This window comes from Syngnathus floridae, chromosome 1 (assembly GCF_059516105.1).
Source record: "Syngnathus floridae isolate MCC-2025c chromosome 1, RoL_Sflo_1.0, whole genome shotgun sequence".
In the NCBI taxonomy this organism is placed as follows: Eukaryota; Metazoa; Chordata; class Actinopteri; order Syngnathiformes; family Syngnathidae; genus Syngnathus; species Syngnathus floridae.
The window spans coordinates 23,708,148-23,730,384 of NC_142413.1; the positions used below are offsets into that span (position 1 = coordinate 23,708,148).

The 22,237-nt window shown below is 40.7% G+C and overlaps 4 protein-coding genes across 6 annotated transcripts; 3 read left to right on the forward strand and 1 right to left on the reverse strand.

The window, feature by feature from the left end:
• Window positions 1-675: 675 nt before the first annotated feature.
• On the reverse strand, window positions 676-8,423 carry LOC148404687 (septin-8-A-like). 3 transcript variants are annotated; one of them, XM_088389274.1, is made up of 11 exons: window positions 8,252-8,423; window positions 6,945-7,247; window positions 5,100-5,214; window positions 4,783-4,978; window positions 4,399-4,585; window positions 4,165-4,326; window positions 3,824-3,920; window positions 3,575-3,743; window positions 3,156-3,288; window positions 2,899-3,086; window positions 676-1,185 (listed from the first exon to the last, which is right to left on the reverse strand). In XM_088389274.1, the coding sequence occupies exons 2-11, from the start codon at window positions 6,972-6,974 to the stop codon at window positions 1,131-1,133; spliced, it is 1,332 nt and encodes a 443-aa protein (XP_088245400.1). In that variant the 5' UTR covers window positions 6,975-7,247; window positions 8,252-8,423; the 3' UTR covers window positions 676-1,130. The 3 variants fall into 3 exon arrangements, with proteins under 3 accessions (XP_088245400.1, XP_088245409.1, XP_088245394.1); XM_088389283.1 differs by lacking the exon at window positions 8,252-8,423 and having other exon boundaries at window positions 6,945-7,299; XM_088389268.1 differs by lacking the exon at window positions 8,252-8,423 and having other exon boundaries at window positions 676-1,981; window positions 6,945-7,118.
• Window positions 7,602-10,134, forward strand: sowahab (sosondowah ankyrin repeat domain family member Ab). Its single transcript, XM_088389308.1, has one exon. It carries the CDS (start codon window positions 7,762-7,764, stop codon window positions 8,869-8,871), a length of 1,110 nt encoding a protein of 369 aa, XP_088245434.1. The 5' UTR covers window positions 7,602-7,761; the 3' UTR covers window positions 8,872-10,134.
• A 79-nt stretch (window positions 10,135-10,213) lies between these two features.
• On the forward strand, window positions 10,214-12,774 carry gdf9 (growth differentiation factor 9). The gene is made up of 2 exons (XM_088389296.1): window positions 10,214-10,748; window positions 11,125-12,774. The coding sequence occupies exons 1-2, from the start codon at window positions 10,385-10,387 to the stop codon at window positions 12,012-12,014; spliced, it is 1,254 nt and encodes a 417-aa protein (XP_088245422.1). The 5' UTR covers window positions 10,214-10,384; the 3' UTR covers window positions 12,015-12,774.
• Window positions 12,775-15,271: 2,497 nt separating this feature from the next.
• Window positions 15,272-17,175, forward strand: uqcrq (ubiquinol-cytochrome c reductase, complex III subunit VII). Its single transcript, XM_088389329.1, has 3 exons — window positions 15,272-15,380; window positions 15,854-16,041; window positions 16,996-17,175. Exons 2-3 carry the CDS (start codon window positions 15,888-15,890, stop codon window positions 17,088-17,090), a joined length of 249 nt encoding a protein of 82 aa, XP_088245455.1. The 5' UTR covers window positions 15,272-15,380; window positions 15,854-15,887; the 3' UTR covers window positions 17,091-17,175.
• The last annotated feature ends 5,062 nt before the right edge of the window (window positions 17,176-22,237 follow it).

Here is a 22,237-nt window from a genome sequence, read left to right on the forward strand (position 1 = left end):
TTTCACAAGTAAGCCTCGCACGAGAAGCAATCGCACGATGGGAATGGAAGAGGTGGATACTCTTCATACGGTCATTTCAGTGTAGCCTACATACAGTATTCTAAAATACAAATTAAACTTCTATCAAACGTCTCTGAAATGCATGTTTTTTTTTTAAATTTAATGCAGCAAAATGACACCTCGTGGCTAAGACTACTGACACTTTTTCTAACATGGACTTTTTTTTTAATCAACATAAAGTACATGATAGTGGGAACTTTCTGGAACAGTCTGGAAGCAGTTTTAGCTCGTATATTTTCCAGGCACGCTTTATTTTGATGTCAAATTACGGGCCAAACAAGGTACATATCTAATGAAGTTAGTCTTTATTACATAGGATGGCCAACACAGATCAATAACTTGTGTGTCTGTGATTGTGTTTGTGTGTGTGCGTTAATGTTCAATCTTGACTCTTCACAAGCGCTGTAAAATGTACATTCACTGGCCACATCATAAGACGTAATTTTATAAAACAGCTCACCATATGGGGCCCCGTTATAAAATCCACATTTTTGCTTGGATTTATTTCTATTTATACTTACTGATAATGGCGTTCTTGCTTTGTGTCAAGTCATGGCTGAAAAATTCTTGGAATGTTAAGCAATAGTTCAATATAGTGATATTTCTATGCAGAACTGATAGCAGGGTTCTTTTATTAATTCACATAAGCATACACATTTCCAGTTATATGTTAACTTTTAGTATGACAAGGTGCTGATTATGCTAATGAAAGCACATTATAGTCTCTGCATGATATAGAATTTAAATCATTAAAAAAATAAGTTCGTAACTGTCGCCAACAATTTCATGTCACTTTATGGGGTATACAGTATTATGTATTATTTCACAGTGTAATCAGTCAAGACTGAAAAGTACATGAAAAATGAAGGAAGGGCACATTTAAAACTAGGACTTTTCTTTAAAGGAAGATGGTTATATGTCATGCAAATTCCATGCCACATAGCAGAGGAGAGACCACACATCCAGCGATTGAAGTGCATTTCTCTTCAAAGTGCTCATTCAACTGTTAAAAAAAAATATACACTTGCTTGTCCCTCTTTCACATCACATCAGCGTAGTTAGAAAATCTTCTAATTCAAATTCCTGGATGAGGTTAAGGAGCACGCAGAGGGAAGACTAAAGAAGCTATGGGAAGAAAAAACAAAACATGAGCAATATATTCTACCCACTTCATGTTATTTGTTAGTTGTTAGTGAAGCCAAAAATGCAATTTAGCAAATTGTTTTTAGCCTCACACCTGTTAATACACTAAAATGCTAGACACATTCTGTAATAAAAATGTCTGCAGGCTTTGTTATGCAAGATTACATTAGGGACTCTTACAAATCCTAATGAGATCCAATACATACATTATAATTGTATGCAATCAAATATTTTTACAGTGCAATACAGTACATTTCCACCTGTACTGGATATAAAAGTCTACACACCCCATGTTCAAATGCCGCCTTGTCGTGACATGAAAATGGAGATCATCACTAAAACCTAGCAATGGAACAAGGTCTTTATATACACTGTAATGAATCTCACTGAGTTGTAGTTAATGATTGACCAGGAAGTGTATATCTTTCTTCACATAATAAAATCTTCCTAATTTGATTCAGAACACTATTCTGTACTGTCCAACTCAATCATGAGACTAATAAAATGAATACGTGAAAGATAGTGAACACACATTCATAGCAAGATCACTAAAATAACAGCAGCTACAATTATTGAAAACAGTCCAATGATTTGTTTTAATGTGTCTCGCAGAGTCAGCATCAACGCAGCGAGCAAAGCTAGCATTATTATTGCTAAGTACACAGTGGATTACAGCAGGCGCATTCATATTCAGGCTCATACACCACAACGGTCTCTTTGAGCAACGCTGATGGCGGACACATTCATGGTTTTCCTGGATGATGGTTCTGTAAATCAACTGAAAAGGGGACAAGACATACAACAACAACAAAATATGGCGGGAGGTAAAAAAACAGGATTTAAAACACAAAAGGATGACGTGATAAGGGATGGGACAATGTGATCCGTCTTTCAGGTCATTTATGTCCTCACATCCTAGAAGGGTTGACTGTTTTCATCCTGACCATCAGGTGTGTCTATTTCGTGCACATAATTAGCTCCTGACATATGGTGTGTACTCCTGTGTAAAATAATTTGGTACAGTGAGGTCATCCATGTCAGCAGTGAGACCAGTCGTATGCAAACGCAATTGGCCCTGCCTGATACCGTCTGGCAGGTCAGCCTGCAGAGACAGAAGCATCGGGCTGTGTCAAACTGTGACACAGCCTACTGTGTCTGGACACGTAGTGTCGCTCTCAATCTGTCCCTGGATCACTATCTCAGCAATACATGGCTCCTGGGAGGACGTCACGACCTCATTAATCACACCCCGTCTGCATACGCTACTGCGGAGAATACTGTCCTTTAATCATGTATCCTTATTTGGCTTACTCAGCATAAGCACCGGAACCTCTAAGGTCAAACAAAACACGGTCTCGGATTATTTTTAAATTTGTTCCGAGGGGTTAAATTGTGATTATTCTAGAACCTTTAATCTAGACCTGTTTAGTTGACAAAACTTCATGCACATGTTGTTTGGATACGGGTTAATCGTACCTTGAGACATCTAGCAGAAGAGAATGTCCTGTTATGCAAGACGTACTATTTGTCATACATAGCTAATATTTGTCATACCAATTACGTGAGTCAAATTCTAAATCAAACGACGTGAAGGCTTGTTCAACTGGTTTGTGATAAGAATTTTTTTGGGCCATTTTTTTTACAAAGCAAATGTCATCAGCATCACCACCAAAAATGAACGAAAGGGTGACTTACTTTTTCTTGTCCTTGTCCTTCTTGAGAGGTTGAGCAGCACCCTGGAGAGCCTGGCCCATCAGTGTCTCTGCAGCAACCCTCCTCCTGTTGAAAGCATTCATCTCTTCCTCCAGCTCCCGTCGTTTCTCTTCCAAGTTCTTCTTTTCTTCCTGGTGCAGCCGTTTGAGCTGCTCAAACCTCTCGTGGAGCTGGAGACCAAGTGCAAAAACAAAAGTGGACATACATTCCCCGGACGTGTTATTTGTGCTACGTGTCACCTCTTTTTCCTTTTCTTTCAGCTCCGCTTCAGTCTCTTTTACTTTGTTGACAAACATCTGCCTCATTCCTTCCTCCTGGTGTTGCAGTTCTCTCAGAAACTCCTTCCTCTTGGCTTCATATGTCTCCTGCAGGCTGCAGATTATGGATTTGTTTTCATTTTATTTTTTACTCATTGTCAACTTGACTAGAGGGTTAAAAATCAACGGCATTACAAGTTAGTGGTAAGGCTAGGCGACCTTGGGAAAAAATAATAATCACGCTATTTTTTATTAGATTTTTAATTTTCTTTTTTTTGCGCAAAACTGAGCCTATGCCATTGTAAATCTCCTTGGCATAGATAAAATATATTAATACTGCAAAGTACCACAATAAAAAAGACATTGAATAGATAGCGGTAGACACCATACAATAGTCTCACCTGAACGACTGGCTGTTGGGGTCTACATCCTTGAAGCCCATCTCCTCCAGTTTACAACGGCGGTAGAGCTCGTAGTGGCGAGTGTGTGTTTGCTCATGAAGATCCTCCATGTTAACACGCAGCAGCATCTCCCTCAGTTTCACAAAATCACAATGATTCTCATTCTCCACTAGGGGAAAAAAAGATACAAAAGACATTCCAAATCTTGACTGACTTTTCAACACTTGGAGATGCATGACTTGGACTTACCTTGTACAGATCCCCAAGGATACAGTCTTGCTTTGACTATTTTATTGCCTACTTTGACGTCTTCTACGCTGCCAACGACAGCAAATGGCAGGTGAGTCTGTAAATGAAGATGAAAACCACTGCTGTTGCATTCATGCAGTCATTGTGCCTTGTTGAGTGAGTGAGTGAGTGAGTGAGTGAGTGAGTGAGTGAGTGAGTGAGTGAGTGAGTGAGTGAGTGAGTGAGTGAGTGAGTGAGTGAGTGAGTGAGTGAGTGAGTGAGTGAGTGAGTGAGTGAGTGAGTGAGTGAGTGAGTGAGTGAGTGAGTGAGTGAGTGAGTGAGTGAGTGAGTGAGTGGCGCACATTCATGGAAGAGTTGATTTCAGCCACAGCCTCATCCTCAGTTGGAAACTGGTATATCTGCACTCCATTGCTGACCAGCTCGCTCATGATCTTGATCTTTAATTTGTCCAGTTCACTCCTGGACACCGTGTCTGCCTTTGCAATGACAGGGATGATGTTCACCTGCACGCAAACAACAAAGCTGAACAATTGTAGCGGCTAGAAACAAAGCACACACACCGTCATGTGGGTCACCTTGCTGTCGAGCTTCTTCATGGTGACGAGATCAAGAGACTTGAGGGAGTGGCCGTTGGGAGCGATGAAATATAGGCAGATGTGGATTCTCGTGTCATGGAAATTGTACAGGGACCGTTTTATTTTTAGCTCCTCTTCGAGGTATGTTTCAAACTGAGTGTCAATATACTCTACAATGGGTTTATAGCTGCAAAGGGAAAAAAAAGTCACTTTTTTTATGTTCATTCTATGAGGAATGCGTTTTCATCTTGGTAAAATAATCACAAATCATTCACTGCTTTCAGAATCTATTCTTGCACATTTTTTCCAGGTCCATGACAAGAAACAAAACTCTCTTAATTAACCTCCAATTAGCTCCTTTCACGTTTTCTATACAAACATCACCTTTCTTCTTTGTTGACCTGGTCCCCAAAGCCAACAGTGTGTACGATGGTCAGCTTGAGGTTGACGTTGCTCTCCTGCAGGTCGTATGTGTGTGGTTGCAGAAGCACGTCTTTCTCATAGTGGCTGGCCTCTTCATTTTCAAACCTTGTATTGAAAAGTGTGTTCATTAAGGTGGATTTGCCTATCCCTGTCTCCCCTATAGAAGAAGCACGCAAAGAAATGACAAGGGGAAACAGATGTGAGGGGAAAAGAAAAGTCTGTTGTTTTTTTACAACAAAATTAATGTGCAGTAATGACAACGGCAAGCTTTGACTTGCCTATGCAGAGGATGTTGAAGCTGAAGCCCTGTGTGACTGATTTGCTGATCAACTGATCTGGAAGACTGTCAAAGCCCACATGGCCCCCGAGCTCCAAGGTTCGTTTGTCTTCATTCTGAAGTGATGGAACACTGCATAGTAATACCTCCTCCATCACCGGTTCGCTTTTTTTGTATTCTCTCTCCGTGTTTTTTGTTCTGCTTTGATTTTGATTGTACTTCCACTGTCGGCACAGTATTTAGTTTGACACAAAATTTGACAAAGGAAGAATAAAAACAAGAAGAATTTCAGCACATTCTAGTTTTTGCGAAGGATTATTGAATTATTTATCTCCTTCAATCCTGCTTTTTATACCTACACAAAGCAATGCATGTTGGTCAATTTGATAATGTATTGGTGTATATGTTGAGATGACATTGTAAGTTTGTTCATTTGGGAAAATTTGGATTTTATGAGCTAGGCTATGTTATGCTATTTTATGTTAAGATTTTTAAGTATGTACATAAAGTAACATACAATCCTGGCTCATATTGCTTTCTGACCACAGATTTGTAGTCTGTTGTTCAAAATCACAACACTCTGTCTGGTTATATTGCTAAATGAATTATTCTAATGTACATGTAAGTTGGCCAATTGTGATAGAATGATTTACTGATTGTCTTATATAATGTTTGACGGACTAACCAATTGACCTGCAGCATTTGTAAGCATAGTGATATGCGCCCCTCCATGCTGATGAGAAACTGGCATTTTCAAGCCGCTCAGCATGAGGACTGGGATGTGTTCAATACAACATTCATCTGCCTAGGCCTCTTCAACAAACACATACTACAAAGAGCTCTTTATCTAACTGTTGTTTCAGAGGATGAGAGCCTATTCAAGCTGGTGGTACCCATCGGCAACCCAATCCTCACCGATCAGAATGCCATATTTGCAAAGCACCCTCTTAAAACTTATATTGGTCAGAAAGTCAGAGCATTTCTGAATGTTAAAGCAAGTCATTTGATCCAGCTGCCCCTTATCCTCTTAAATGCATTGCTGCATGACGTCCAGTATGGAAAGCTGTTGGAGGATTTATTCAATATCCTTAATATCCATCTTAAGGACCATGTACTATTACGCTCTTTGTCTCAACTCACTCAAAAAACAACCACACCTGAAACAAAGTTGTTCTACTAATGTTCTGACATTTTTGCACACTAATGGGACAAGTTTAGAATTGCATCAAAAATAGCAATGGGCATTTTAATGCTGTCAGTAGGGGGTAGGCTTTTATAGTGCTTGATAGCCTACTTGCCTATTAGTCTGACCTATATTACTAATGCAGAACATTAGTTCCCTAGTAAGGCTTAATTTTTAGTCATAGGCCAAAAGTCGCACTATTAGTGGAAATTACGTTACACTTGGTTGTCTAACCAGTGAGGACAAAAGTAGTTAGTCCTAAGACTTTAATGTGTATATAAACGATATGGAATAAGTGTTCCAACGGCTTTCATAAAGTCGCAGAGCATTCTGAATGATAAAGCAAGTCACTTGACTCCAATGCCATTTATCCTTTTAACTACATCGCTGCATGCTGTCCTGTGTTTCATTGAAACTAATAGAGCCTCTTGACGCATTCGAGTGCTTGCTCCAAAGCCGCGTGCACGGATTTATTCACACACAAAAAAAGATGTCTCCTATTTCGAAACGACAGCGCATCATTTCTCTAAGTGCAGCCGTAGGAGAAAATCCTAATTTATCACCGAGTCATTGCGCATACGCATTATCAGAGCATCCCCACCGATTCACGTACATACACGCGAGTGAGAAAATTCAATTCGCATGAGAGACGATCATACTCACGGCGAAAACGTCCACTTCACTGGCCGACATGGTCACTAGCGTCTCCGTCCTTATCACAGACGCACGCTGCTTTTTAAAAATGACCACTTGGAGGCAACACCCCGTGACTACGGGAGGATGACATGACAGCCCTCCTTCCACTGGTGAACGAGAACAGCGCAGCGCTACTGCATAGTGGATGTTGTTTTGCTTGTAGGAATAATCCCCATCAACTGTTTTCCCAGTCGGGGCCTCTGGATGTAGCTGTTGCCATGGCAAACGAGCTGTGGTCTGAAACCATTGCCCTCGATGCTCACCCGTGTCCTGTACAATGGGAAATGTAAAGTTACATACGTCACTCAAAATAAAAATTTGGTGCAAGATAGTAAACACTAAAAATAAGGCTAATTACGACCCGACTCTTAATTTCCACTCAAAACAAATCGAGACGTTTCAGCGAGTTTCAACCTTATTTCAACAACCACAACAAATTGGAACAGTATATTTTGGCAAGTGAATTGTGGTGCTGTAAAGCTTTTAACCAATCAAGACAAGTCCATTGAACAGTCGCTGCATGGTTATTGGCTCTCATTAGACCACGTTGCAGAAATCCCAGTTATTACTTGATACAATATATGGCTGATGGTAGATTTTTGTCAAGGGATGTATGATGCTGACGAACGGAGTGTCACGATAAAAAAAAAAAGGGAGGTGGGGAGAAGTGAGGGGAGGGAGTCAGCGGAAGCGGCAGGTTGGAAGAGCACACAGCCACAAAAAAATACCGGAGGAGATCATCAAAACATTATTTCGACTCACACCCCAATCGGACTATAGCGCGATGTCTTTGACCCAAGAGTCCGTTTTGTCTTTTTTACTGGAGCGAGGCGGCAAAGTGAGAAACGCCGAGCTACTCTCCCACTTCGGCGTTCTCATCAACGGCGGCTCGCCCGCGGAAAAGCAACACAATAGGGAGCTGTTCAAGAAGTTGGTCAACAGCGTAGCCGTGGTTCGCCAAACGGACGGGGTGAAGTTCGTGGCAGTCAAGAAGCGGTACCAGGACTTTGTGAAAGATGTGCTGCATGGGACTTTGTCCTGTTCAAACTGGACTTTGCAAATTAGTCATTCAGACGTGAAAAATAACAGTGCATCACACGTGAACTTGCAAAGTAAGTCAGACACTACTCTCAAAGTGCTGAACATTTGTAGAGATCAAGTAGGCAGCAGATCTTCAGGAGCTGTGTTTGCCGTAGTAGCAGTCACCTCTCCTTCTAAAGGGAAACCACAATCTACATCGCAACCTCATATTCCAGCTTGCAATGAAGACAAACCCCTGCAAAGTTGGAGAAACCGTCACACCGATGACCAGAAGAAGAGGCAGGGCGGCGAAGCCGAGTGCTCCGGGTCAGTACCCCTTGACCCCCTGGTCCACGAGTGGCTGGTGAAGTGCGCCGCCGGGCTGTGGGGTCACGTCCATGCCATGCTCCTGCAGGACGCCCGCCTGGCCCAGAAGAAGGACTTCATATCAGGCTTCACGGCGCTGCACTGGGCCGCCAAGGATGGAAATGGCGAGATGGTCCACAACCTGATGGACATCGCCCGGAGGAGAGGGGCACATGTTAACGTTAACAGCAAAGCTCACGGGGGCTACACACCTCTACACATCGCCGCCATACACAACCACACAGAGGTCATGCTTCTAATGGTCCAACGTTACGGTGCAAGTGTTGACGAGAGGGACAACGACGGCAAGAAGGCCCGCCACTACCTGGGGGCGGGTGTGTCAGCGGAGGTCAGAGCCCTTGTGGGAGGTGTGCAGCTATCTAAATACTGGAACAAGACGGATGACGAGCATAACCGGGAGCAGCCTAAAGGTCTCAACACTATCAGTAAGCTGTTCCAGCCTCACAGGAAGCAGAAATATGCAACAAGACTCACGATTGATGCATGAGACTCAGCAGTGATTGTTTCTCTTCTGTCTGTTATGTACCCTATACACACATTGGATATGGTTAATCATTTTTTGTATAAAAAATGAGAAAACCCACACACGCACGAGGAGATCATGCAAACTTCACACGGGTGGGCCAGAATCAAACCCGCGACCTCCGCACTGTGAGACGAACGTGCTAACCAACGTGCTAACCAGCTTTCTACCGTGTTGTCACAAGGTCCATGTACTTCACTGTTAAAAAAAATGCTAAAAAATTGAGTCTCAAAGCTGCTGGACACAAAAGGGGCACATACAATACTGGGTTATTTACAGTATACACTGCAAAAAATGGACAATGAAATTTACTTAACAGTAATATTTACTCAAAATCTCTACTTGTGGAATTTATTCTGAATTTCGGAGTGGGAAAACTTGACTACTTTTTTTCACATAAATTTTAACCTACTAGCCTGCATGGCCTAAAAGTAGAGATGTGTCAATTTTTTGTTGCTATTGCTATTGATTTTTGGTATAGTTATTGTTTTTAAATCATACTTGAATTGGTGTAACAAATGTTTTTACATAATTAGTGGATATGAAAGTTCTGTGACATTTTATGATGTTTTCATCATGGAACTGAAATCCTTTGAAAATGCATTTGCATTTTGAGGGGACTTGTATGGGATTGGTTATGCAGATCAGGTCATTTTCTTGGTGGACTTGCGGTTGTCATGGATACAGGAGCATGGGCCCCATTTTCTGGCAAAAGGGTTGCATGGAGCCTCCAGAGTTGTAGATGGGTTCTGGATTAGACACAAATGACATATTTTCATTGAAATTGGTCTCATGATTTGTTCAAGAACAAATGAGATGTTCCAGTCTTGTCACAGTTTTACTTGGAAATGACTCAATACAAAATGATGACATGTTATTTATTATTGGGAAAGTATTCTGTCTGCATGATGATTCATTATTCACTTAAAAGGGCAAACAATAGCTGTCATTTGTGTAATGTTTTTTTTAAATTCAAATTGTTTAAAAATATTTGGTCATTTCATGGCTTTGAAAAGTTAGAGCTTTGTTTTTTTATCTATATCTCCCCATTTTCTGTAACGATTGTCCGCATGAGAGTCATAGGTGAGCTGCAGCCCATCCCTGCTGACTTTGAGCAAGCTGGCTGCAATGCCAATCACATGACCGATATAAACACAAATAATGGGGGACTTGGGTGCCCCCCAAAAAATCTGTGAATAATATTCAATAAAAGATGTTGCAGAACTATTTTTACTATACAGTTATTCTTTGCAAAAAGCCCATAAAAATAGCCCTGCTATAAAAACAGATGATAGACAGGGCCACCGGAAGAGTCGCGGCCTTGCCTGATGACGTCATAGACGTGACGGTTGATTGGTAACACCTGCACCTGTTGATCAACGGCGCCACGTACGTATAGTTGGAGCTTCAGTGCGGCGATTTTGCGTTGACATTTTGGGCCGGTTCCCCCTGTTTATTTTGGTTGAATGAAAAGCAAATGTTGACGTCAGTTGCCCTTCGTTGTTTTCGCGCTGTTCTGTTCCTGCTGCTGGTCAGTAGCAGCCGCCCGCCGACGGTTCGATGCTCCGTGGTCCGCACGGACTCCTGGAGCGATTTGAGCCAGCACTCCTATGGCACCATTTTCTCCCCGCTGCTCAAAGCTTTGACCGAGCACGGAGGCTCTAGGTGGAACCAGCCCCCCGTGAAAAAGATCAAACCCGAGCACAAGTACATCAAGTATTTGACGGACACGGCGTTCAAGAAAACGTCCAGAGCTCAGAGAAGTTTAGAAGGGAGCGCGCGCTACAACGTCGTCAGGCTGATCAAGCCGCAAGAGCAATGTCTTGCCAAAAGCAATAAAGGTACGCTCAACTGCGAAGTAGCCACAACACCAGCAGTGACATGGGAGTGTTGAGTGTGGGGGCGACAAATCTGAAGTTAAGGTCCGAATATTTGCCAACAAAAATGGTAAAGTACTGGAAAAATCTCATCTGCTCTATAATGTTCTATTTATGCTTAGAGTGCATTATTAGAGTACTATTGCCAACATATGTCATTCAATTAGTGTGGGATGATGATTTTCTCTGTTAATTTGATGCATATATTTTACACCTGCTTTCATTGACTGAGAAAAGTTGAATTATGTTATTCCGTCCATCTTTTTCCCCTTACTCAATGTATTAGTCCAATTTCAACTTTCTGAATCACAGTGCATTGTTTTCCCCTATTTTCCTGCAGAGGGTTTCACACTAGACCTGCCCTACAGTCTTGATCAAGTTAGAGAAAAAGAGCAGCTCACAAAGGCAACGCTGCTGTACAGTTCAGCCCACGTCAACTCTGTGTGCTTCCTGAGCATCAAGGAGCAGGAGCACTCCAACAAATGTCCCCTGTGTCCCGGCATCCACCAGGCTATAAACTTCACAGCCGCCATCGATGGTCCAGGAAGAGGAAACTGGGCGGAAGTTGAAGTAACTCCACTGATTCTTCCGTCTTCAAAATTCCCAAAACAAAATGTCCACCTTCAAATAGGCGTCATTTGCCTCAAGCAGCAACACGCCGGGCTCGAAGGCCCTTTGGAGTTTGCAGTGGGGTCCCCTCCGCTGTTGCTTTATCTCCATGACGACAGCAAAGCGTCACACCAGACGTTGCCGCCCACCGCTGCAAACGGGCTTCGCGGGCAGGTGTTTGTCAAAGCCCATCAAGTTCTTCGAACCAAGAGGCGGCGAAGAAGGGCGTCCGCTAAGAGCAAACGAGGCGATAAAAGCCTGGACATCCACTTACCGGAGCTTCTTCCAAGCTCGGAATTCCCAACAAGTTACTGTGCCTTGTATGATTTCAGAGTGCGCTTTAGCCAGCTCAAACTGGATCACTGGATCGTTTTCCCGCCCAAATATAACCCGAGGTATTGTCGAGGCATCTGCCCGCGGACAGTTGGCTTCATCTATGGGTCGCCCGTCCACACCATGGTACAAAACATCATATATGAGAAGCTTGACTCCTCGGTGCCAAGGCCGTCATGCATTCCGTCCCATTACAGCCCCTTGAGCGTCATGATCTTCGAGGAGGATGGCTCGTACGTTTACAAGGAGTTTGAAGACATGGTTGCCACCAGGTGCACCTGCCGCTAAACCAACCAATCAACCAACTGCCAAACCCCTCATTCTCTCCCTTTTTTCGAAATATGACCGTAAACCTTTGGCGCATTATTCAAATAGAAGATGTTCTGACCAGGCTCTGTGATTTCATCATGGTTAAAATCGTTGTGCATACAAAATATTTGTTCTGGAGCAGGTGTGTTTCCTTAAGCAATGTATTTTAACATTGGGAAAGTCAGTTAAACAATATTCATTTCTTTTTTTCTTGATGCCTTATTTGAAAGGATGCAAATGCATCCTGTGTTTCACCTCTCAAATAGGGCACTGATATGAAACACTGAAAAAAACAGTGCAGTTCAGTATATAATTTTGTTTTTGTTTTTTTTAACCTTAGATTTTGTTAACTTATTTTGTGTCTGTTTTTGATTAATTTAACACAGTAAGTATTAATTCGCCCTGTTCTGGATCAAAAATAAAAGAAAAATCTGTCACAAAATCTTATCAAACCTTTTACATATTTTATTCCTGAGCATTCCAGACAAGTCGTCTTGAGTGGCGGCTGTCTTCAAATTTTCCAGAATGAAAGCTGTCAAGGTGCCCGCGTGTATTTATTACTTCTGGTCACTAAGTGACTACATACCTATGAATTTGTACTGGTTACATGTGACTACATGCATGCCATGTGTATTTATGCAAATGATGTGAATTCACTGTGTCTGTGTTCAGCTTCTGCATATTCATACTGATGTTAGCATTCTCTGAAGAGTTGGAAAAATAAATAACAGCATGCATACATTTGGTATTTTCTTTCGTTTCAATAAAAATATGGGACTATCAATATCTTATTTACACTTAAAAGCAATATATTTTTAAAAAAATGTAATGTACACTCAGTGATCTGTCCATTGCTAAGTGTGTAGTGTTGGATTTTTGATCCACAATTTGAGAAGCGCGTTATCCGCGCCTCACGGCAAAAGCCATAGCCAATCACCTGTTATCCAATTTACTCACTGAGTGCTTGTTTTATTTCTTCAGTTTTAGGAAAAGGCTAAGACACTGAAACAAAATTTAGACTTGCACAGGTTGGTTGAGTTCAATCACAATTCTTGATAAGAAAGCTCTGTTTTCAGGAAAATACAATACAGCGCTGGGCCTTTCGTGCGACCATGCTCATGAGCAGAAAGTCTCCATTCAGAAAAGGCAACGTTCAAGGTTCTTTGGTCACCTTATATTCAGTTGCACATGCCAGTGTGGGCCGAGTTTGATGGGTAATGAGTCAGGGGGTGTGGCAAGTTCGCAGGAGAGCTTGATTCCATGGGAGTGGGTGCTGGTTCGGTGAGAGCTGGTTCCGTGGGGGTGGGTGCTGATTAAGGGCGATTCAGTGTGTGTGGGGGCTGTTGTTTTCCATCCCATCTTTTTGCTTTGGCGATCACCTTTGCTCGGGTTCTTGGTTTTCTGCAAGTGTCCTTCATGTAACCATTCTTGCACATACATCCACTTCGTCCACTGTCGCACACCGCCCATTCATCATTCTTGCAATTTTGTCATTTTGTACGGAATTATGTGAGCTTTTGGCTGTGACATAATCAATTTATTAATGTTCCCTGACTATGCAAAGTTTGTACTCACCACTTACCATGTTTTTGTTTGTTTGTTCTTTTGATACTCCATGTACTTGCTTACGTCATCATATTCTTAGTTTAATCATGCTTCCAACCATATCTTTTCTATTCTAGGCAAAATATTTCACTCTGTCCAGAACGTTCAGTAGTAATCGAAAACTGGCGTCTAGCATTAGTCAAAACATAAGATATAATCAAGTACTGAACATTTTTAGACGACTTTGGAAGTGTCCGTGATTTAGAAAATCATCAGGCATGGATTAAACAGTTCCTTAAGGGTCATTAAGCTATTCAGGCAATATATCAAAAAACATTTGTTATTTCAAAGTGCTCAGAAATACATATCAGATCACAAAGTTATAAAAACCTTTGTCATTACCCCCTATCAAAAATGTCAAGTTATGTCTTCTTCATTGATTTGGTGTGTAGGTATAATTATATGCTTAACATGTTTCTTTTATTGATTTAATATGTGAATATACTTGTCTGCTTATTCAGGGGTGTCCAAGTCCAGTCCTCGAGGGCCGCATTCCTACATGTTTTCCAAGTTTCCCTTGTTAAACACACCTGTGCAGGAGCCTGAACATTGAATCAGGTGTGTTTAACGAGGGAAACTTGGAAAACATGGAGGAATGTGGCCCTCGAGGACTGGACTTGGACACCCCTGGTTTATGTACTTTATTCAATGAGGTTTGAGCATATCTGTTTTTGTAGCGAGGCAGGACTTTTTGTATTTCGACCCCATTCCTTCACCAGCATTCCCTTTCTTCATGACTCAAATTTTACTCAAAAAAATCCGCAGAACTAACTAATCCAAATCAAAAATAGAAATTAAAATGATAATTTATTTAATAAAAAAGAGTTCAGTACACGTTCGTAGTACTCATTAAGTGTCATAGTAGGGTTTTAAATTAAAGTCATCTTTTCAAACTTTTAAACTAGGGCTTGGGTTTTGTCGTAGGGATTAAAATTTGCCTTAGGTTGTTTCAAACTAGGGCTAGGATTAGGTTAGGGGTTAGGTTTAGGAGTTAGGGGTTAGGGTTTAAAGTGTCGAAACTATTATTAATGAAATGAATCGTAGATTCAAAAAATGCTGCTGAAAAGCTAAATAAAGTTATATTTCAATAGAAAAAAAATCAGTTTTCCGTACGCACAAAGTGGTGTACCGAAACTGTAGCGACAACTGCAAAAATTGTACCATTGCTCTCCCTAGTGTACCACTGCTATCAATCAGAAAAAGTTACTAATTATCACATTTTTCCATAATCAATTGCGATTAATCACATTTTTTTTACTACTATTTTCTATACAGTTTGTAACAGATGGTTGAGTAAAACCTTGAAAGTAATGTAAAAAAGTATCAGAGAAAACATATTTATCTTCAAAAACGTTAATCCTTGATTTCATTTAAATATGCAAATTATAACTGTTGCTGGTAAATGTTTAATTGAAAGAATAAATGTCACAGTAATTACAGAAGCTTGTCAATACCTTAAATGTTTGATCCATTTAATTTTGTCGTCTAAAATAGACGACAATAAAATATTTCTTCATGTCTGCATAATTTTCTTAATTCTTGCCGGTGTTTACGCCTAATAGACGTCTATTAGACGTCAAAATGCTCGCAGGGATAAGTACTGCAGCGATTTTTTTTTGTCAAACCAGTCATTTGCCTCCAAACCGTTAGATGGCAGTAAAACAGTAGCTTTGAGCTCAGCGTAGATAGTCATAGAGGAAGAAGACGGGGACATTTTAGCAAAAGACGAGCAGCAGGACGGTAAGCCTCAATGTCATTCCTTTTTTACGAGAGTTTTCCTGCAATTGTTTTCGACGGCAATCTTGAATGACACTCATCAGCGAATTGAAAAGACGTTTCTCTACACGTGGGGCGCTTGCCGTAATGCCATTAAATGACATGGTTCAAGGTCTAATGTTTGTACTTTCGCCAAACCATCGAGGTTGTTCTGTTTCTTAGTCACCACTATCATGATCAATAAACTATTTCAAATTCTGCTCTTCAGATTACAAGTTTGTATATTGACATTCGTGTCAGGGAACTAGTGTGAATTTCATTGCAATGTTTATTGAAGGAATGTGATTTCTTTGTAGTTAAGCATAGCATTGGTGCATTAAGAAATGCTATTTACAGTCACTTAGAGGCTTGAATTTGCCTCGTTTGTTTTTTACTCCTTCTGTTCTTGTATTCACATCGAAAACACACCCTCAAATTGTAGCCTTTCTCCTTCACAGTTCTTCGACCTCTTTGGTTGGCATCCGCATCAACATGGGCCGCCACTTTGGAAACTTGGCCAGGGTCAGGCACGTCATCACATACAGTCTGTCACCCTTTGAGCAGAAGGCGTTTGCAAACTATTTCTCCAAGGGAATTCCCAACGTATGGAGAAGGTTCTCATCATCTTTCTTCAGAGTTGCCCCTCGTGAGTATTTGCTTGAATATTCAGTATTTTTAATTATTGTGGTTTAATATTATATATTACTGAATATTTGAAAATCTAATACCATCTGCAATTATACTAAGCGTGCTTTGTTTATGATGGTCATGACTTATATTTTGAGGTAACAGATGGCTCACGGATTTGTAAGACAGACATTTAGAATTGAAAACTGTTTACTGAAACACTAAAATGTTTAACCTAACCATATAAGTTTGTCTGATGAATTTTTGCTATGTGAAAAGCCATTGCAGGTTTATAAAAATGGTCACAGGTGTTATGGTATTTATGAACCTTCAATTAACAATGAGCAGCACCACATACAAATAGGCATATATATTGAGCTTGCAGTCATTGGGGACCTTATCTGCCTGTTGTTCTTACTTTTACCTTCTTAACTGCTGCTTCTGTTCCAGTAGAGGTCAATATGTTGTGGCACAATCTGGAGTTATTTTCCAACTCTAAATCAGTCTTGCCTATCAAATAAATAGCTGTGTAAATCCCAGAAATCATTGTTTAACTATCTCCATTGTAATAGAGGCAAAAATGCTGAATCACAATATAACAAAGTTCACTTTACCTCATCGAGCATATATTTTGACAGTTTTTTCTCAACTACAGCATTTTTTAATTCATATTTTGCATTTCACCCGTTTCATGTTGTTTCAAGTTGTGTTTCAAAATGTCATCTTAATGCAAATTCTCATTACCATCATTTTTTATTTTGCTTTTCAGAAATTGCTTGAGGTTAATTTTATAATGTCGTCTGAATACAAAATTTCATTAGCGTCATTTTTTATTTTGCTTTTAAGAATTTTTATTAGGTTCATTTTATTTTGACTTCACTATAACATAATACAGCATCTTTTTTCAATGGCACAGACAAGATTCAAAAGCAAATCTAATACTGCACATCTTGGTGCATCTGTTCAATTGCAGCAATGATCCTCATGTACGTGACCTACACGTGGGGCAACAGTGCTCACAAGCAGAGCAAGAGGAAGAATCCCGCTGACTACGAGAACGAAGAATAAACTTTTGTCAGTCACAAGGTTTCCTCTGTTGTTAATTGCTGCTTCTGTTTCACCAATAAAGATGAAAAAATATTTGTTTAATTAATTCAGCCTGTTTATTGTGCTCATGGCATAACCTGTATTGGGAGGTATACATTGTGTTTAGACATAAATCTTTATTGATGAAAAGAAGAGAAGTTTCATTTTGCAACATGACAAAGGCCCAAGCCACACTGTCAACACAACCAAGGACTTCATCTGGGGGAAAAGCGGAAGGTTCTGTCAGTCGTGCACTTATCTGATGTAAGTGACTGGCTCTCCGTTTAAAGGGTAAAATTCGGTACTTTAGCCCCTCTGCAGTAACACAGTCTGTAGGGGAGACGAGAATTGATTTAAGCCGGTACGAACAGAAGATTCGTTCCGAGTCTAACCGCTGTTCCGGTAACTAATCTATTGATAGATTAATTCCGTCATTTCCGGACGCCAGTCCTTCTGAAATCAAAGAAACCTGAGGGTTGAGTAACTACTTTGTCGAGACCCAGAATCTCCTCGATCGCGGACGTTTCAGCAGCTCTTCTTTCCTATAATGATTGGGGCTTTTGTTAACCGCTCGGAATACATTTAGCTGTCTTTAAGACCACAGGAACTCGTTTATTTACACTAGCGTGCACCCACACTATCTTAGCTCAAGTTAACGGTTTCGAACCAGATTCTGACACTCCCTGATGTCAAGGATTAAAGCTGTCTTCATTTAAAAAAGAACTGAACGGTTTAAAGCGGGGTGTTGCTGGATTTTGTCCACAATTTAGGGAGCGCGTTATCTGCGCCTCACGGCAAAAGCCTTTGCCAATCACCTGTTATCCAATTTACTCACTGCGTGCTCGTTTGATTTCTTCAGATTTAGGAAAATGCAAAGACACTGAAGCAGAAATTAGACTTACACAGATTGGTTGAGTTCAATCACAATTCTTGTTCAAAAAAGCTCTGTTTTCAGGAAAGTACAATACAGCGCTGGGCCCTTCAAGAGCGGAAAGTCTCCATTCAGAAAAGGCAAAGTCCAAGGTTGTTAGATCAGTTTTATATTCAGTAGCACATTGTGGGCCGAGATTGATGGGTGATGAGTCTTCGGGGTGGGGCAAGTTCGAAGGAGAGTCTGCTTCCATGGGAGTGGTGCTGGTTATGGGCGAGTCGGTGTGTAGGTGGGGGGCTGTTGGTGTGTGTGTGTGGAGGGGGGCTGTTGTCTTCCATCCCGTCTTTCGGCCTTGGCGATCATCTTTGGCCGAGTCTTTGGGTGGCTCCTTCTGGCACCTGCTGGTTTTATCTCCACGCGACCTTCCTGTGAACATTCTTCTCCAATCTTGGACATACACTGTCATACCTCATTCTTTTAATTTTGTCATTTTGTACGAAATTGTTAGCTTTTGGCTGTGACATCATTAATCTATTGCTGTTCTTTTGATACATCATGTCTTTGCTTATTCTTAGTTTAATCATGCTTCCAATCGTATCTTTTCTTTGTTAGGCAAACTATTTCCCTCTGTGCAGAGCGTTCAGTAGGAATCAAAAACTGGCGTCTAGCATTAGTCAAAACATAAGATACAATCAAGTACTGAACGGTCAAGACGACTCTGGCCGTGTCCATGATTCAGAGAAAAAACATCAGGCATGCATTACACAGTTCCTTAAGGGTCATTAAGCTATTTAGGCAATATATCAAAAGTCATTTGTTATTTCAAAGTGCTCAGAAATATATATCAGATCATAAAGTTATAAAATCACCACTTATCAAAAATGTCTAGTTATGTCTTCTTTATTGATTTGGTGTGTAGGTATAATTATATGCTTAAAATGTTTCTTTTATTTATTTAATATGTGAATATACTTGTCTGCTTATGTACTTTATTCAATGAGGTTTGAGCATATCTGTTTTTGTAGCTAGGCAGGACTTTTTGTATTTTGACCCCATTTCCTGCACTGTCCAAACTTTTTGCAAGGAGGGCCAAATTTGATAAAGTGAAGGGGCCCGGGGGCCAATACGTTTTTCTGACATTTTTTGACTACAGAAATTTCATGGAAATACATACTGTTATGAAACAAATTTCATTGTCCCAATTGTCTTTATTTTTTAAATGACAAAATAACCAAATATAAGCCACTCAGGCAGATGTGAACAACTTTAAAAACACAAATTCTGCCTTTCATTCATATCTGAAGAGTCATATAACATTGAACAAACTGTATGAAATAATTTAATTTACAAGAGTTTAAAATTATTTTTGCCTCATGAACATTTTAAACAGGAGTTATAAGTAATGCAAAGTTGTCTGTTATTTGTTAGGTTACGGATTCTAGTTATTGATCTGACTCCAAATTGCGATCAACACTTAACACATAAATTGCTATGTCCTAATCCACACACTGGCGCACCTAACAATTTTGCGAGTTCGTTCTGTCAAAGAGAAGACCAGTAGATCAATTAGACCAAATTTACCAATTATTTATTCCTGACAAAGCGCACTAATACAGGCCTGGGGCCCGGGTCCCTCACACTAAAACTCGTGCGTTTTTGTGACCACCAAAGACGACACATTCTTCCGGGTTGCCCAGTTTTAAAGAAACACAATATGAGTATTAAAGCATGCAAAATATTGTGAGATGATTGGTCGATGGCCATCTCCTCCCCAGTCCAGGTGTCGCTGAGGTCAGACGGTTGGGTTTTCCCCTCGAAGGCCGGTCTCATAGACGTGCTGTTGTTCTCGTTCCTCACCGACCTTGAGATGGTCTCCTCCGGTACTCCCTATCCGGGCCTATTCCACAACACTTCGAAGAAAACAAGTTCATGTAGTTTGCCTGCACATTCCTCGGCCCCCACCAATCCACACGAGCACTCCAATACTAGATATTAATATGATTATAGGTTTAACACAACCTTAAAATATGTTTGCAAACTCCCAAAAGCACATTTCCCTTTATATTAAAACTTAAAACAAGTGAATTTTGCTCTTGTCATTTACAATATTTTTCGGAAAGTAATAGTTTGTGTCACGTCTACAGGTTCATAACTTCAACAGTATTATGGCCACTTCGTAATATTTAATATTAAGTATTTTTTACTTTTGATTCACAGCCCCACGTGATGAATCGCTGTTGTGATGCCAGTTCAGCTTGGAGCTGCTTGACTTTATCAGCGCGGTCACTCCCTGTTAGCTTGTCGTATGTGTTAGCATGTTTAGTCTGATGGTGTCTATTTAGGTTGAAATCCTGAAACAAGGCAACAGTCTTTTTACAAATTAGACAAACACAATTGCCTTGATTTTCAGTGAAGAAGTATTGTAATTCCCATTTCTTTTGAAAGCGACGGCCCTCAATGTCAACTTTCCTCGTTTTCTTTGCAGTCGCCATGGCAGAAATGAGTGGAGAGGGCTGGTGCTGACACCTTTTGGTTTCAAGTTTCATGTTTTTTTTTTTTTTTTTTTTTTTTTTTAATTTTTTTTTTTTAATTCAGTTTGACAGTGCAGGCGGGCCATGAATAAGTTATATATTATAAGACCAAAGCTGTGGGCCGTATGAAATATGACCGGGGGCCGGATTTTGGACACGCTTGGTTTAAAGTATGACTATGATAGTGAAACAAAAGAGATTTAAAGCATAAAAGATCAAAATAATCATTAATCGAAATTAATGATTATAAAGTAGAAATTTAATGAATAAGCAAGAAATAGAATTACAAGTTCCAATTGTTCGAACATCTAACAATAATTTCCACTCACCATTCTCAATAGAGCAAAAATTATTCAGTCTCGAAGTTCTCTCGATTGAAAACTCAATAATATAGTAAAAAAGGGTAAGAGGCTAGAGGTCTAAAATGCTGTTTGGTGGAAAAGTCGAGTGATCAGTTCTCCTTGTTCCAAAATCCGAATTCTGTTTAAAAGAACAGGCTGGCCTAAAGAATGGAGATGACGACGCCCTAAACGCTCCTGCACCGAGGTCCGCATATCCTAGCCTCTCTTTAAGCTTAAAATGTGACTAAGTCCAATTTGAAGATAGTATAAATTCATTTTAATGGACCTTGGGTTAATCTCAGAAAGAATGAAATCTATCTTTGTCTAATCGGCGTTCTCGACCCACGGCAGTGGCCAGACGGGTATACCCCTGACGGGGAGAGCCCACCGGGCGAGAGAGAGCGCTGCTCTTTCTCCGAACGAACCTTTTATACCAGTCCAGTTCGTGGGTACTATGCCTGCTTGGTCACCTACCCGTTTTTTTTTTTCCCCCATGACGTCATACATTGGCCTCAGATGACCCAAATGCTTCCAGAATAGACTGCACCTGCATCTCGGCCGGTCTCAACCGGATTCAACCAGATGAGGTGACCACGTTCTCACGGAAGTAACAATTTTCTCAGGGATGCTTCATCCTGTTTCCCACTTCCAAATCTTGTCAACTGTCCGTCAACGTGACATTTGCAAATGTTTTTTCTCTGACTTGTGTTCCGTCAAACAGCATTCTGTTTATGCCTCAACTGGAAAAACGTGACCGAGGTCACACTCCTGTGTGGGATCTCAGTCTTCCACCACTTAGTATCACCATTAACCCTTTCTGCTTCCTTGTCTTCGCTCACATTTATATATTCGTGTGTAAATGGAACATCAATATTACATACATGTGTGGTGTATTTTTATTTAGGTCTCATGCAATGTATATTTCACTTCTAAGTTTAGAGGTGACCAGATCACGCGCGCATGAGATTTTATGGGGCCAGGGCCAGGAAGGCAGACTTCCTGGCACGAAGATACAGGAATCGGCCATTTGGTTAGAATCAACAAAGCAAGCTGGCGGGGGAGAAGTTGACAAGCTGCCCTCGTGTGCGTGCGCCCGAGTAAGGGGGGGCACGGGGTATAAGACCCAAGGCGGGAGAAGACAGGGGAGCTTCTTTTTTTGGCTAGAGAGAGACACTTCAATTCTGACATCGGTTGAATAAAATCTTTCCCCAATCATCTGTGTGTCACTGAAGTTTTCCTTCCCTGAGCCAGCCACCTATCCACCGTTTGATCTTGGAGACCAACAGAACATCGAAGAGAATTCACCACACGTTTGATACTGATTAAACATCGTGACAATAATATCGCATACTTTCACAATAGTCAATTTAACACATAATCATAACT